Consider the following 15,454-nt stretch of genomic DNA (forward strand, 5'->3'; position numbering starts at 1 on the left):
CCCTTGTTTTATCGTTGATCTGAACTTTTATATACCTCTTTCAAAAAGCATTATCTAAACCTAAAGTTTTACACGTTAGTTACTTCCAAAATGCAAAATTACATACAGCTTACACCTGAGATGGCTGTAACCAAGATTTGACATGGAGTTAATGTCTCTCACTGCAATGTGTATTCGGTACTTCTTCCTATAAGGAAAATTTTTTAATGAAATGAATAAAGGACAACGGATTTGGGCGCCAACAACTTGTTGGGCAGATCTGCGTAAACTCTTAAGATCTTAGAAGTTAAATGAACATATAGGCATCAAATGATGGCATTCGATAAACTTATCCTTACTTATTGCGAATAGCTGCAATGGATAAATACCTATATTTTGTTATTGCAATACTAAGACATATGACCATGTTCCAGAGTTATCCTATTTTGATCACATTTCTAAGGCTATCTCCCCAGAGACTTGGACTGTAACCCTGACATAAAGGGTGGTGTGGCCTTAGCTGCTCTCATCGCATGCGTTAAATCATTCATTTCCAAAAATCCAACTTCAGGTGAGTGTTCTTTTTCGTGAGAGATGTAGCCCACCTACCCTAGCTAGTAAGCAGAACAAGTGGTCGACCTTGCTACTCACAATATTTAGTAGCGTATATATATTACCGAGGTTGCGCAGAGAACGCACTAAGGGACTCGCTAAGATTCAAAAAGCCAGTCTTAACCACTTTTTCATGTATATTACTGACTTATTAATTGCATTATTTATTCTACTCTGCATCATAAAATTTCTCTACAAAGTTTTGGTGTAACTCGATTACTCGGGCACTCGAGTACCTAACAGCCACTTCAATTCAAGATTGCGTCACAACCTAGAGATGCCCTTTTCTGTTCAAAGAATAAAAGTATTTTACATAAAAGAATAATTTTTGTGTAGAGTAACAGATGGAGGCAGTTTTCTGTTAATCCACAAACACACCAGATGGATAATTATTAAAACGTTTTGGAATAAACAATGGAGGTGGTTCATTTAAAGCCGCAGTTTAGTGTAAATTTTCAGTACAACAGTAAAAAGTGGCTCGCAAGTCACCCACTATGGCTAAACAAAGTGGACAAGTGAGGTGGTGCTTCTATTATAAGCTCAAAAGAGGACTGGGAAGTAGTAGCATAGGTGTAGCATTAGGAGAGCAGCCCAGTGGCCATATTTGTAAATAAGCCACAGGACATTCTGCGACAAAACTACCTTTTCCAGCGTTGTAGCATTTAAGTTAGTCTAGCAAACAATGGAATGCTCATAAGTACATAAGTGGCTTTGCTGTGAGGCATAGTTTGCCAAACTCGAAGCCATGATGTAATTAGGGATGGGAATATCTTATTCTTACAATGTAAATTCTGCATTGCATCGCATTTACTTCAGTTCTATGGGTAAGTAAAAATTGTTCACTAGTCAATGGAGAGGCGTGCACAGCAGACAGCGCCGAAGAAGGCACTCAAGTAGCATGAGAAGACATCCACTAGCAGAGATTTCTCAGGTTTTAGCGAATGGAGCACAGCGGCATCCTTTAGGTATCCCTTATATGACTACTTGCAAAATCGCATGACTTGTAATCTTAAAAAAGAACTTTTAGCATAAAAGACTACTTCCACACCTTCAAAAGATGCTATGTCAAAGATGAATTGTCCTTTCGACCCTCCAGTCTCAGTTGATAGGATTAGGATGAGTCTCAAAATGCATTGAGAGTTTGTTTCTGCTGCACCTTTTTAAATGCACAAAGAATATGAAGCGTTCCGCTCATCTAAACGATCGCCATTCACTTTTCCAGCAATCTACTCCTTTGCCAGTGACACACTCAACATACCTACATATCACAGTCTAATGACACAGTCTAGACCAGCACGAGGGCTACAGTTTTATACTGAAAAACAAGAAGAATTACTTAGTTTAAACGAAGAGTTTCTTTTGTTTAATAAATAGATCAATGAATAGTGGATGAATGGACGGGGAGAATGGATGCATGAATGGGTGAATGAATGGATGGATGGATGGATACAGGATGGATGGATACAGGATGGATGGATGGATACAGGATGGATGGATTTGTGGGTAGATATTTCAGTCACAAAATTCCTCGGACCATGTGACTTTCGATCTCAGGAATAATCATTTGTTACGCATTGTTCATTCAAAAGTTGCTTTTTCCTGAAATATAAAATTTTATAAACTGCCCAGTGTATGAATAATAATTTTATGTAAATAAAATTGATATTTTAATGTAAGAAGGTCATGTTTTTGATACGGCTAAATTTTGTGCACTTTTCGATGCATATTGTTACAATCACCGGTAGTAATTCGTAGTGAATTGTAAAATGCCTGCATTTTAAAGCGCAGATTTGCGCCACTCTGTGGAGACGGTATTTCTTGTTGTGCTTTTCTTATTTTGAATTCACGGCTCACAAACTATCAGTTACACAGGCTAGATGGAAGTGGCATCTGCATCACGCCTGCTTAACGGAAAGACTAGTTTACCCCCCAAATCTGCATCAGCCTCTAGCATAATTTGTTGCAGATCATTTGTAGAAGGCGTGGTATGCGACAGGCGGACGGCATGCTGCACATAAGATTTCAAATAAATAATTTATTTTTGACAGTGATTCATTTAGAGGAGAAAATAGCCTCTAATTTTGATTAAAGTGAAGGATGACTCTTCACCGTTGCTTAAAAAAACCGAAGAATAATGTGGCCGAATTATTAGGGCAACAAGAGGGTCACACCAACAACCGGCAAGGGAAGCCATGAAATTGAGCTTCATCCTCGTACTGCAGCAGACGATGGTTAGGAGCCTTTAAAGCTCCCTCATTTAAAATTTTTGTTAGCTAATTGGCTGACTATCTGAATTACATACTTGTGGCAGGAAATCGAAGTACCACACTGCCCTTATCCTTGCCTCCGTTTTCCGTATTCCCTTTACACCTCTCAGAGTAGTCTGCACCCTTTATTGGCATTAAACAATCGCATAATCACATCGCGACATCAAATAGGTGGTGAGGAAACTCAGCTTATGTGGCTAAAGCCCGGTTGGGGCTTGATAGGAAAGAGCTACAAAAAGAATTATGCAGCTGTACAATTAATCTTTCATACTTACATTTTTTTGTCAAATTAGGTAATTAAGAAATAATATCTTAAATAATCAATCTAAATAACAACCAATTAATGCCCTTGAATTTTCACAGTTATCTACAAAAGTTGAAAGCCTCTAAAAGCTATTGCGAAACAAGGCCTTAAAGGAAAAGTATCAGGCAAGGATACTAAAATTATGGAAAATCAAACAATTTGTGTAATGTATTGGCTGTTTGTTCAACTCTCAGTTTTGGTATAGGGACCACCTTGGTGCTCTGCCATAGCACCTTCGTTAGGTGGACTGATGTGCTAACCATTCCGGTGGTTCCAAGCCTGAATGCCAATACATATACTGCAGCTGTATTGTGGCTTTTTACGTCTTGGGGTAAGTCTCAAGGTGCCACACTGGTGGCATTGGAAAGCGAATTCGATTTTAAGGCCATCTATTCCGATTTTGACTGAGGGGGATATATCTAAGTGGGGCGTAAGAAGTGAATTTGCAACTGATGGGAGAACCGGTGACGGCTCGCAATAGAAGGGCTGAAACTGATGTCTACCTTCGGCAACTATCCCAGTCCTGTGTCCGACAGGAAGGCTATTAACAGCGAAAGCCTTTCTAGCCCTGAACCATCCAAAAATGCTTGTGATGGAGCTGCTTACCGTGCCTGTATGAAGAAATCAAATATGTGAACTCATAATACCCCCTTGGATTCTCTACTAGCTGGATAGAATCCAGATAGGTAGATATGGCTGAGCGGCTCTAAAGTAAAAACATCGTGACACGAGGAATAGACGCGAAACCCCATCCCCATGAGACTACATTAAACCCCACCCATTGTTACGTGACTCTGCTTTCAAGTCATGGTGCCGATAACTAACTATAGACACAACTGCTGGTCAGCACCTTCCTTCGTCATTCAATGCAATTCCCATTTAGGATGAAACTGCAGATCCAGTTGAATTGCCAAGAGGGATCAGAGATATTGTGGTTAAGTATCGCCTCAGATGCATGGAAATTCAATGACTGGCTCAAATGGATTTTTGGTGTTTCCTTACGGTGCCAATTCGGTTGTGATGGCTGGCGCTTACAGAGGAGAGAGGCTATACAAAACACCGATTGCCTCTAACTCTCGGTTCTGCCTAGGGGGCCACTTAAGCGCTCTGCCATGGTAACTTCACCGAGTGATCCGGTTTCTGGGCCATACTAACAGCCTCAAGCTTTACTTTAAGTCGAGTGTTTTTTTGTCTTTAGGGAAGTCTTGGGCAGCTTCAATTAGTTCCGTTGAATATAACCAATACTGCGATGAGTTCAGAAGCTTTAAATCGTCAAATCTCTCCAAAGGCACTCATTATAAGGGATTGGAAAATACAACTGCAAAATGGTGAAAGTCATGGGGCTTTTTTATTGACTGTTAATATTTTGCCTACGAAAAAATTCAAAGCGAGTAGGGCTTTGGAAGGCAAAGGGAAAAGAATCCTTTGCATTCAATCTTGGAAAATATTGATACTGAATTCCAATCCCTAGTTTACCAAAATTGCTTTGTCTTTGTTAAAGGAATTGGTCAGTATCTTCCAACGGTAAGATCTGGGGTAATAAATTGAAAAACAAACAAAACTTCTTCCTGAGAATAATATTCCAAGGAAAGGGAAATAAAATAATTTAATTTCCGACAAAGAGAAAAAACGCTGTTAGAATTGCATGCATGTAAATTCCTTTCCGAAATTCAACAACCACAAGTCGCTTATTCATCATCAACGTTGCACCAACGTCTTGCCCCAATCATCAATTAATTTCCCTCTCCTCCTCGCCTTCTTCTTCCTCCATTCCTCCCCTTATAGTTCGTGTGCGTACAAATGCATGTAACTTGCATTTTGTCCACTTTTTTTCTTTCATTTCCACATTGCGTACACACTCGTGCATTTGAACCTCCTCGCTCACCTCCCATTCATCACAAAATTGAGCCCGAGTGCCCTCATTCTAATGTGTGCGTGGTTTTTTTCCACCTACATAACCATCTACTAGTAAAAAGCATGTACCATTGAGGCAGTAGATCAATCACTGTTGTGCGTTTGGTGTAACGTGCGCACTCATGCATGCAAGCGTAGCAGCGCAGCCAATAGCGCGTGGGCGCGTCGTCGCTCCTCCTGTTTGCACGCGCGCACGCCTAGAGAGCAAACAAAACACGCAAACAGTGTAACAATAAAAGCGCGGAGGCTTGCGATTGGCTGGGGGGCTTTCAAAAGCTCTGCTACCCTCCACCCATTGCCCTTTTAATGTTGAAAAGGTTCACTTGATAGACTGGCGGGTGGACTGCATGGACGAACGGGGCCAACTGGTGCCACTTAACCTCTGCTCTCCATCCTACCTTATGAGGGAGCTGAAGTCGCTTAATAATGGGTTTCTGCCACCACCACCACCTCTATCTCCGACACCATCGAGCTTAGCATCTTCACGGTTTGGACGTTTGGCTGCCACCGCGAGCGTGAGTGATTTGGAAGTACCCTTCATTTCGCGGGTCACTGGGGGATTCTGTTCGCCTTCTGGTAGGACTTCCATCCTTCTCCCTGATTACCGGTTACAACAGAAATCTCAAGAGGATGAACCAAAACCGAATTTTAGCTACATCGGTGAGTTTGTAAACACTGACTTATGGGTAAAGAATTCATTGCCATGACCCAAAGCAAGACACTGTGAAAGTTGCTTGATGCGTTTCCTCTCAACCGTGTGGTGGCAATTGAAACTTTGGTGATTAGAATATTACTGTCTAGATAAATGGGGAATTGATGTGACATATTGGTGGCTTTGAATGAATGAAAATGTTTAACCTCTTGATTGTCAAAGTTACTTATGGCATCACACCAATGGTGTTGATAGGGTTTCGATACATTAGTTGCCTTCATTTATTTTAGCAAAATTTTGTCCAATTTTAAAATATTAATTTTGGGAATTCATTCAATAGCTTCATTTAATGCGACAAGATTTATTTATTTTTAATGGTCCGAAGGAGCTATCCCACAAAAATAGGCTTACATAAATTGTAGTAAGCGAGTAATTTTGGGAAAATTTTAATTAGTTGTTTCCAAACAAGAGTTTTTCGCGTTTTTTGTTTTACAATCAGCTTGACATCTTACAAAGGAGCTTACATAAATAGAGCATTTACTTTGTCAGCAGTCAGGGCAATACGACCTCTTAAGGCTTCCGAACAGCTGCGTTTGAAGATTACAATTAAAAACTAGTTAAAAAGGAATTGTTTGATGACATACTTAATCTACGTGAATCAATATATGCAACCATTTGAATCCTCAATAAACAAATAGAGAACGCTAGAATCCTAACATCTAAAGAACTTGTGTTTATTTTTAGCTTTACACAGGTAAAAGTGGATCTAGTGACCAACATCCCTCATTTAATAGCCTCCTTGGTGGTAGATTTCAAAGGTCTTTAATAAGCTCCTACATCCATGAAACCAAACTTATGGTCAGAATTCAACGCTTTTATGTCCTATCTTAGAAATCTAATTTAGAATTACTCTTAAATATGCGATATCCATTCAAATTACTTCAAACTTTCATTCATCATGGAATTAATGATCCTATTAATCATACACTCGGCCATTGAATAATTACCTATGTCCGCAAACCGGTTTCTTTGGCTATCCATTTTGATCTAGCTAATGCACCTTAGTCCACTGCATGCCTCTGTTCACACCTTTCCTTTAACGGCGTATCTTCCTTTTTCATTGCTTTATTTTAGAATTAAATCCAAGGGTAGTTGCAATTTAATGCTATTTTTATTCCCAAATTACAGACATTGATAAAACATCTTTCGCAAGCCACACAGGATACACTAATTAAGCATCTGCGAGAGGCCTTTTGATAGCCCGAGGAAGAGGGTGTTAAATCAGTTTCAAATACCAACTCGAATAAAATTGAGCAGAATATGTCGAAAAGGCATGAAGAGGCTCAGAGGGTGGTTGTATGAATGCGCATGTACCATGACTACCCGTTTTTTTCCTCGAAATAATTAAGATCCCCAGAATTTGGTGTAAGTTTTCATCCAGTTCCTCCACCACCTTTTGTGAATGCGTGTTTTGCATCAACAGAAAGAAAGCAGGAACAAGTAGTAGTAACATCTGCATTCGCATCAATGTACTTCTCTGCTGAAGTAGAGCGGTTTCTATCAGATTTAATGAAAAATAACATAATAAGGGTTCAGTTTGTAATAAGAACAGTAAGGGAAAATGGAATATATTTTATCATAAAGCACTGTCTTGGATAGCTCAGATGTTCGCATGCATCCCAAAAATCCTATTTGGGGACTTCCACCACGAAAGCGGGTGATTTGCAGATGCCCTTCTTCTTCTCGTCATCGATTGAGCGACTCTCCTGATGGGACATTCACGCCTCTATCTAATTGACAGTTAGAGCTAAAAAAAGGAAAAGGGGAAAAAAGGTAAAATATTCCGGAATATAGATTTTTCCTACTAACAGCTGATCAGCTGATTTTGCACGCTGTACGTCCACGCGTGCACTTGCTTGCGTCAGCAATTATTGCTCATCGATCGATGGCTACCAAACTCGTAGACGTTTTGAATCCGTCATTTTGGTGTGCAAAGTGGAAATTATGAGAAGGGAACAAATATGGCAAAAAAACTACCAAACCATTGGGATTTCAAAAAGAAAGTACATAAATCAAGCATAATATTATTTAAGTACCACCCCTGCGAAGAAATTGGCAATATTTTGAAAATTACTTTGCAACGTTCTCACAAAACCTATCGGTTTTCGTTGTCATTCTCTTTTTTGGTTTTTACAGTGAAAGAAGTACTCTTGAACAAAAGTCACGATTGACTTATCACTGTTCTCCATCCAGGTCTCATTGCGAAGGCAATTCTCAGTTCTAAGGAACGGCGTATGGTCCTGTCAGAGATCTACGAGTGGATCCAGGTCAACTATACCTACTTCCGCAGTCGAGGACCTGGTTGGCGAAATTCTATTCGACATAACCTTTCGTTGAATGACTGTTTTATCAAAGTTGGTGAGCCTTTCTTGATAGGAATAACTTTCGTTTTGATCGGTAGCTGGAAGAGAGCTGGCAGCTGGGATCCTTGTTTGAATGAATGAACAAACGGAAGAAAGGGAGAATGAATTAAAAGAATAAAAAATTCGAGATGAATTGAGGACTAAACGGATGAGTGGATGAATGGACTGATCCGAGATGGATAGACAGATAGATGAATTCGTGGTGAATGTGGGGAACGATGAATTGCCACATGATTGGCTAGACAGATGGAAGAATGGATGGATGAATAGTTAACGAAGGAGAGTAGTGGATAGGGCAATAAATGACTACATAAATTCCTAAATTGGTGAATGGATGGATACTAGAAGGATGAGTACGGAAAGGGAGGATGCTAGAGGGAATCCGAACATTTTCAGGTCGCTCTTCCAACGGCAAAGGTCACTACTGGGGCATCCATCCGGCCAATGTGGAGGACTTTCGACGAGGCGACTTCCGTCGACGAAGAGCCCAACGGAAGGTGCGACGGGCACTGGGATTGTCATGTCCGGGTGATGGGGAGGACAGTGACTCTCCACCCCTTTCTCCTCCGCCTCCCCACTTTACTCCCACCACCAGCCTACCTCTACCCCTTTTCCCTCTCCGTGCAAGCGATAACACTGGTGGTGGTAGTGGTGGTGGAGTTGGTAGTGAGAAAGGCATCTTTCCACCTCCTCCTCCCATAAACGTCTTCGCAGCCCTGTTAAATAGTCTCACGACTGCAGGTCTCCTACCTCTTCCCCCTCTACCGCCCCTTCCACCACTACAGGAAGCGTCACCAACACCTCTACGATTGCAATCGCTTCAGCGGGAGGGGGAGACATCATCTGACCCTTTAAATAAAGTACCTTCTCCTTCAGGAAGCAGTTTTAGTGTGGCCAGTCTATTGGGAAGGTGAGAAGTGAGGTGAAGGAGAATTACAGAGTCTTCCGAGGGCTTCGTCAGAGGTTGTACGCTTTGCCTCCCCCCACCCCCTATACCACCGCCGCGCTGTTGCATTTCCCTCTTCCATGCCTGTACACACCTGCCATTTTTCATGACTAGGAAAAAGTATACAGCTTCAAATATCCACTGCTTTGTTCCAGCACAGTGTTCATTCAAGTTGTTGCCAATTTTCGTTGCATTTGCCGGGTAAATGAGTCGGGTCCCTGACTAGGAATCCTCTATTTGTGGGTCTGTAGGTATGGCAACAAGGTAAACGTTGGTGCCTCACTTATCGGGTGACCTTGGCCGTGACCCTAACCGAAGGATTGCTGATCTACACTTTCGTCTTTAGCTGACGCTGAGTAGTGGAATTTATTTTCCCTTTAACATTCATGTAAAACTATTTTCACATCCATGGTTACTTGACATTCCCATTTCTCGTGTCTGGGAACAAGGACACGGTGGCAATATATGTGGTTCCTCGATTTCTTTCCAGCACTGCGCTGAATGGATCTGACTCTCCCATCCTGGAAGTGAGTTCACTTACTTCATCATCATCAACGAGTCTGAGGCCAATTTTGAAATAACCTTTAGTCGTATTTTGACTTTTTAACCAATTTTCTTGACATGGGTGCTGCTCAAGTCAAATGGGGACGACAATCCCCTTTTTGTGCAGGAAACACTCCCACCTCCGCTCTATTATTTATTTGGTGTCTGGAAAGTCGCCTCGATGTGGAAACACTTTCCAGTACTCCTAAAAAGCGACTTGTTTTAGCGATGAATCCACACGATTCTCCAGCACTCTGATGGCACGGAAGACTCGTGCGTTGACCTTTAGGTGTATGAGTTGGTCATCATCAAGTATTACGCTTTGCTTATTGATAAAAAAGTGACCATAGCACTACCTGTAACACAATTAATCATTTAGCCAATTCATTTAAAATTATTGTCAAGGTGTAATCACCAGTTTCAAAGCTAAATTACGTTGATAACATATCAATATGAGTGTTACATATATGTGACGCCCCAAATTGATTACTTAGGTACAAATGTCTACATTCATGGCATATTTAATAAAAAGAATGTTAATTAAGAAGAAATGAAATGAAGATTAGAATTAACCTAATATCCCATATCTGACAAACATAAGTCTTACCTGTGGTAGTCTGCTTCCATCTATGACCCCGAGCTACCCACACAACGCTGTCTTTTGGTACTTTTTTAGCAATAAATACCCGCTTTTTGACAAATTTATTAAGCTTAGGCGTACAATTGCTTAAGTAATGTACTTCTTTTACCTTTAACTAGATGAAAAACATTTCCTGTGTGGAATCAGTCATTTTAGACATATCGTTCAAGCATGAACTTCAGAGAGGAGCCTAATTTTGCTTTGACAGGGCAATTCCGTGTCTCATATTCAAAGAAACACCTCTCATTTGCATTTCCAAACCAGCCCTTCAATTTTTCCATTTGATCGTGTGATTGTCAAACGACAGTAGAGGGTACCAATGGCTTGGAGTTGTGCTAAGGGACTGCAGAGGATAAGGATGAGGTATCCTGGAATCACATCCGTCATTTTGGTCAAAGCGAGATTTATGAAATAAGAAATTAAAATTAGCTGAGGATGATCTATCAAGCCGGTAGGCCAAAGCCTATCTGTTCTTCATAATGCCGGCACGCAAATGATCAGACGCATCTATAGGACCACTTAGAAGGACCAAGCAGGCAACTGAGATGAGCTACACCGATAAGAAAAAGAACTTTCTACATCTCCTTAGGGTAGATAAGTAGCCTCAAATTCCCTCAAAAAGGCCCTATTATAAGGGTTTTAACCCAGATAAACTTAGCTTTACAAGGTTTGACCTTAATCATACCAAATGGTCCACTCGAAATGGGTAGAAAAACAGGCAGAGCCACATAGGCAAACATGCATTTCAAAGTACTAAAGTATACCTAGAGACTTAAACCATGCGCTGCCCGAGTCTCTAAGACGAAGGGACCACCACCGCCACGACCAATAGCCACCACGTTTCGGACAACCTGAATGCTCACCAAAACCACAGGAATGTACTCATTCATCTCGCAACAGGAATGTTTTATTGTTCAAAGCTAATTAATCCGTTGCCAAGACACGATCTTGCGCAACCACTGTTGTAATAAACCAATAAATGACACATGTTACATACTCGTGACACGTGGGTTTTGGAGGAAAAGTGGAGTGTTGCACGCATGACACTGGTAACAAACGTGCTAAGTGAGAAAGAACTTAGCAGTTACTTCGTGCCACGCAAACCTCAGATACACTTATTTTGCTTGAAACGGGTTAAAAAGAGTGAAGTAAACCCTACCCGAAAGTTCCATGATAAGATCATGCCACTTTCGTGTTTTCTCGGTAAATTAGAATGCAAGCTTCTTTCGAATTTAGAAAAGTGTGGCGATGTGGCATAACTAAGTGTGTATTTTAAGAAATTATTTTAAACAAGAACCAAAATAATTATGCAGAAGGTATCGCTGGCATTTGACCTTTTAGTACAAAAGGAATACCATCAAATCGCAGAGGTAAACACGCAGAGATTAAAACAATTTTTGGGAAAATTAGGGAATTTTAATGATAAAGGTAACAGTTTACTCTGCTTTCTTTTAAATAGCTTTTCAAAGGTTCGTTTATCTAAATAAAATTCAGCATGTTTTACAAACTTCTAAAGCAAAATCTGCAACGCCCTGTCTCATCTAATACGAAAACCTCCCTCTAAGGTTTTAATATCAAATTAAAAGAAGATTAAAACACAAATCCCGGTAATATTCAATGATGAATTTACGATTTGAAAGAAGCATTTCGTGCCATAAAATCCCACCAAGAATACAAGTAGACCTTCGCCACAACACCACATCGTTGGCTCGTCTAAAATGTCTCTTGAAAACGAACGAAAGTGAGACTAAACAAAATGGGAGGCGACAATATCTGATTCACTGACCATTAAATCTGTCACATATGCGTGCCATATCCGAGCTTAGCTAGATTGAAAATCAGGCTGTCACATATACGTATCAGGTCAAAAAGTGTTAGCCGCCAACCTGTGGGGTAAGTGTGCGAGGCCTGAAGCGATGTGAGAGCGGGCACGGAGGACCGAATGCCCGGAGAAAAGACGCCCGAGGAGGAGGCCGAGGTGGAGGAGGAGACAGGGGAGGCGTCGTGCTGCCGTGGCGATGAAGCGGACAGCCCGCAGCTCGCTGCTGGGGCCGACTGGAGGAAGGTGCGACCCAGGGTCATCTCAGAGTCGGCGTGCGCGAAGGCACAGAAAGGACCCCGGGGGCAGTATCCTGAATTCAGGACGTCGTTGCACTTGGTGGACTTGTAGATCTATCGGTGGGATGGGGCGATTGTAATCAAGATTAGATGACTATGGAAATGTGTAGTCAGATGAATAAATCAGGGGTCAATAGATGGATGGGGAGGTGGAATCACGAAGGCACAAATGACTGAACGGGTGGATAATTGGGAAGATGGACTGAATTACGAAAGGAGACCAGACAGATGAGTAAAGGGATGGGTGGGGACAGGAATAGAAAAATGCACGCATTCATCGATGAATACACAAATAGACGACCGATCGAATGAATAGGAGTGGTCAATGTACAATATAAATAGATTAGCAGGTAAATGAGTAAATATTTGGCAGGGGTGGCGTTTGGACAGACGAATTGAGGATTGCATAAATGAGTAGTTAAGTGAAGGGAAGTATACAAGAACCGTTAGTTGGCTGGATAGATGAGTAGGTGGGTGGAGGAACAGAAAACGGAAGACTGAATCAGAGGTGGACGCCCAACTGGGTGAATGAAAGAATAGTTAATTGAATAAGTGGACGGAAGGAAAGGTATGTCACCTTGTGAAAGTTTAGCAGGGTGAATGAATGCTTGACTAGTTGGGCAAATGGATGGACACTCAGAAGAGAGGGCAGATAAATGAATGATTGTTGACAGCTATTTAAACGGATGATAAAATATAGCAAAAAATGTAAAAGTGGGAGGGTGACGGAAGGGATGAATTGATGAAAGATGGGATAAATGAATAGAGTGAGGGGTGAACAATGAAAATATGGGTAACCGAAGTGACACAGGAAGGATACTGCTACAAACACGGACATTTGATGCCCATAGCTAGTTTCACTCTACTTTTTTGACTAACAAGTATCAGAAATGAATTACCAAGGTGCAAGATTTGAACAACGTGACCTTCGTTTCCAAGATACCTTGCTAGTCATAGAGATGGATTCATGCAACAGTAATTTAGGCATGCTGTATCATGTTAAGTGAATTGGATTTTCGAAATACCCTATTAGGGACCTCGCATTCACCCGACATTGTAACTTATGATTAAAAATTCCGGTCTGAGTTCCCAGATGTCATATGATGGCAGTCAGGTTGAGCTTCAAAGCTTCAACAGAATACAAACGTAATTTCTAAAATGAGCCAAGCAAATTTAAGCATCTCTCCCCACCAAAATAACCCCGACTTCATTAATACCTCAAATTAGATTGGCCTTGATTCCCATCGACCAATCAAGGCTTGGGTGTGAACTTTGTGACTGTCTCTAGTGCATGCTGTACAAACTTTTCCCATTTACGGACGATGGACAAAATAGAAGCCTTCGTTGCTTATAATTATTCACTTCAAATAGTAAAATACAAAATTAGATGATTGCAAATAGACTCGCAAGCCAATCAACGTCTTCGAATAATTAAATTGCCCTTGATTAATGCAAATAATCCCACTTATTTCGTTGAACATCGTTGCTATTTACCACCTTAAAATCAAGGTCAAGGGGCGTTTATTTAAGCTTTAGTAACTCATATCCTTCTGCTCTTCGTTTTGCAACACGTCTACAAAAATTCAAAGCAAGGTCGGGAGCCTTCTTCGATTTTGATTGGCCAATCCAACAATCAATTATGTGGGCCCTCAAAAACCGACCATTTGCAGTCTTTCTTGCACCCCTATGTTAACTAGCGGAGGAAAACCAACTAGCAACTTCCAATCTAGTCCAAAACTGTGACCGTGACTTGTGGTTAGTCATCCGTAGTTCAAGGTCACCATGTAAACCTACAAAGCCTATTGACTGATTAGAGTTACTTATTTTTGTACTCATAAAGCCACCGGTGCAAAATTTTTGCAATTTGAAGACACTATTCCACAACTGATCACAGTGTTGAACGAATTCACAAGTGTCGTAAATTAAACTATCGTCGATTAGGGGGCAAATCACCTCAGCTGTTGATTTTAGTCCATGAATGATGGTTAATGGATGGACTAACAAGCCCTACCCGGTGCCCCCTGTGATTATATGCAATTTCACATACGCAATTTCCCCCAGTTGACACTGTCACCTATCAATACCCCTCCACCAGTCAACAATTGATGACCTCGGCTAGCCCAAGTCCATCACTGAAAGGGATGGTAGGTGAACGGCAGTTAATTCGTCCACCTTTAGAGCGCGCATTTTGTGCAACTGCCTTTGCAGTAGAACTCGCTGCTGTCTCCTAATCGTGGCATGTGGAAGCGGCCAGAGCAACTTGTGTACTGCATCCCACCACCCCACTGCCAACACAGTTTGCGACAAGCGTTGAAAGAACCGATCGCGTGCTGGGGGAGTGAATCATGCCTATTTGCCGCGCAGGGATAATACAGGGGACGATGACTGCCTGGGTAAAATGGGAAAGTAGTGCTTGCCTTGATAGGCGATGTAATTGATGGTGCAATCTGAACTCCAGCGTAGTTGCAAAGACGTTGACCTCATGTGGGTAGCAGAGGTAAAATCAGAGTCAGTTAATCAAGAAGTTTACTAGGCTGGTTTTGATTTAATCAACGCTGCTACGCTTTTTGGAAGCAGAGCGAAATGAAAGTAGGACTAAAGCAAAGTGTCTGAGCTTTAGACTCCATTCAACATCAATAGGTATGTATACAAGGTACAGAAGGAAAGTGGAGGGCGTGGGATCTTTCTGAAATTTGATAAGTTTAATCATGATGCGCTGTTCAGACCGAAGTAAACTCAAATCAAATTAGGGGGATTAATCCGAGCACTAGTCTACTCAACATGGAGAAAAATAGCGGAAAAGTTAAGAAAATGCGCATACACATTCGCTTTGATACATGAAGCAAAGTCCGTAGATTATAGGGGCTTCAAAACGGGTGCCCGTGACGGCGGTCGTAGGGGGGAAGGGGGAGGAGGTTAACAATGGACCTCATTGACCCGTCCAGGCGGCTTTGTCTAAGCGGTGCTCCCAACGGGAATGCTGCATACTCGGATGGACAAGTCCACTGAAGAAACGATTTAGTGGTCAATGTGATGCCGACTTTCTCACCTTGGAA

The 15,454-nt window shown here is 41.4% G+C and overlaps 2 protein-coding genes across 2 annotated transcripts; both read left to right on the forward strand. All coding sequences in view use genetic code 11, as the record gives it.

Moving 5' to 3' along the window:
- Positions 1-5,423: 5,423 nt before the first annotated feature.
- On the forward strand, positions 5,424-9,678 carry EGR_08927 (Forkhead box protein I1; the record flags this gene model as incomplete). The annotated part of the gene is made up of 4 exons (XM_024498176.1): positions 5,424-5,736; positions 7,982-8,146; positions 8,548-9,061; positions 9,588-9,678. 4 exons carry the CDS (start codon positions 5,424-5,426, stop codon positions 9,676-9,678), a joined length of 1,083 nt encoding a protein of 360 aa, XP_024347421.1.
- Positions 9,679-12,222: 2,544 nt separating this feature from the next.
- Positions 12,223-12,450, forward strand: EGR_08928 (hypothetical protein; the record flags this gene model as incomplete). The annotated part of the gene is made up of 1 exon (XM_024498177.1): positions 12,223-12,450. The coding sequence occupies one exon, from the start codon at positions 12,223-12,225 to the stop codon at positions 12,448-12,450; it is 228 nt and encodes a 75-aa protein (XP_024347422.1).
- Positions 12,451-15,454: the final 3,004 nt, after the last annotated feature.

This window comes from Echinococcus granulosus, assembly GCF_000524195.1.
Source record: "Echinococcus granulosus chromosome Unknown EG_S00124, whole genome shotgun sequence".
NCBI lineage: Eukaryota > Metazoa > Platyhelminthes > Cestoda > Cyclophyllidea > Taeniidae > Echinococcus > Echinococcus granulosus.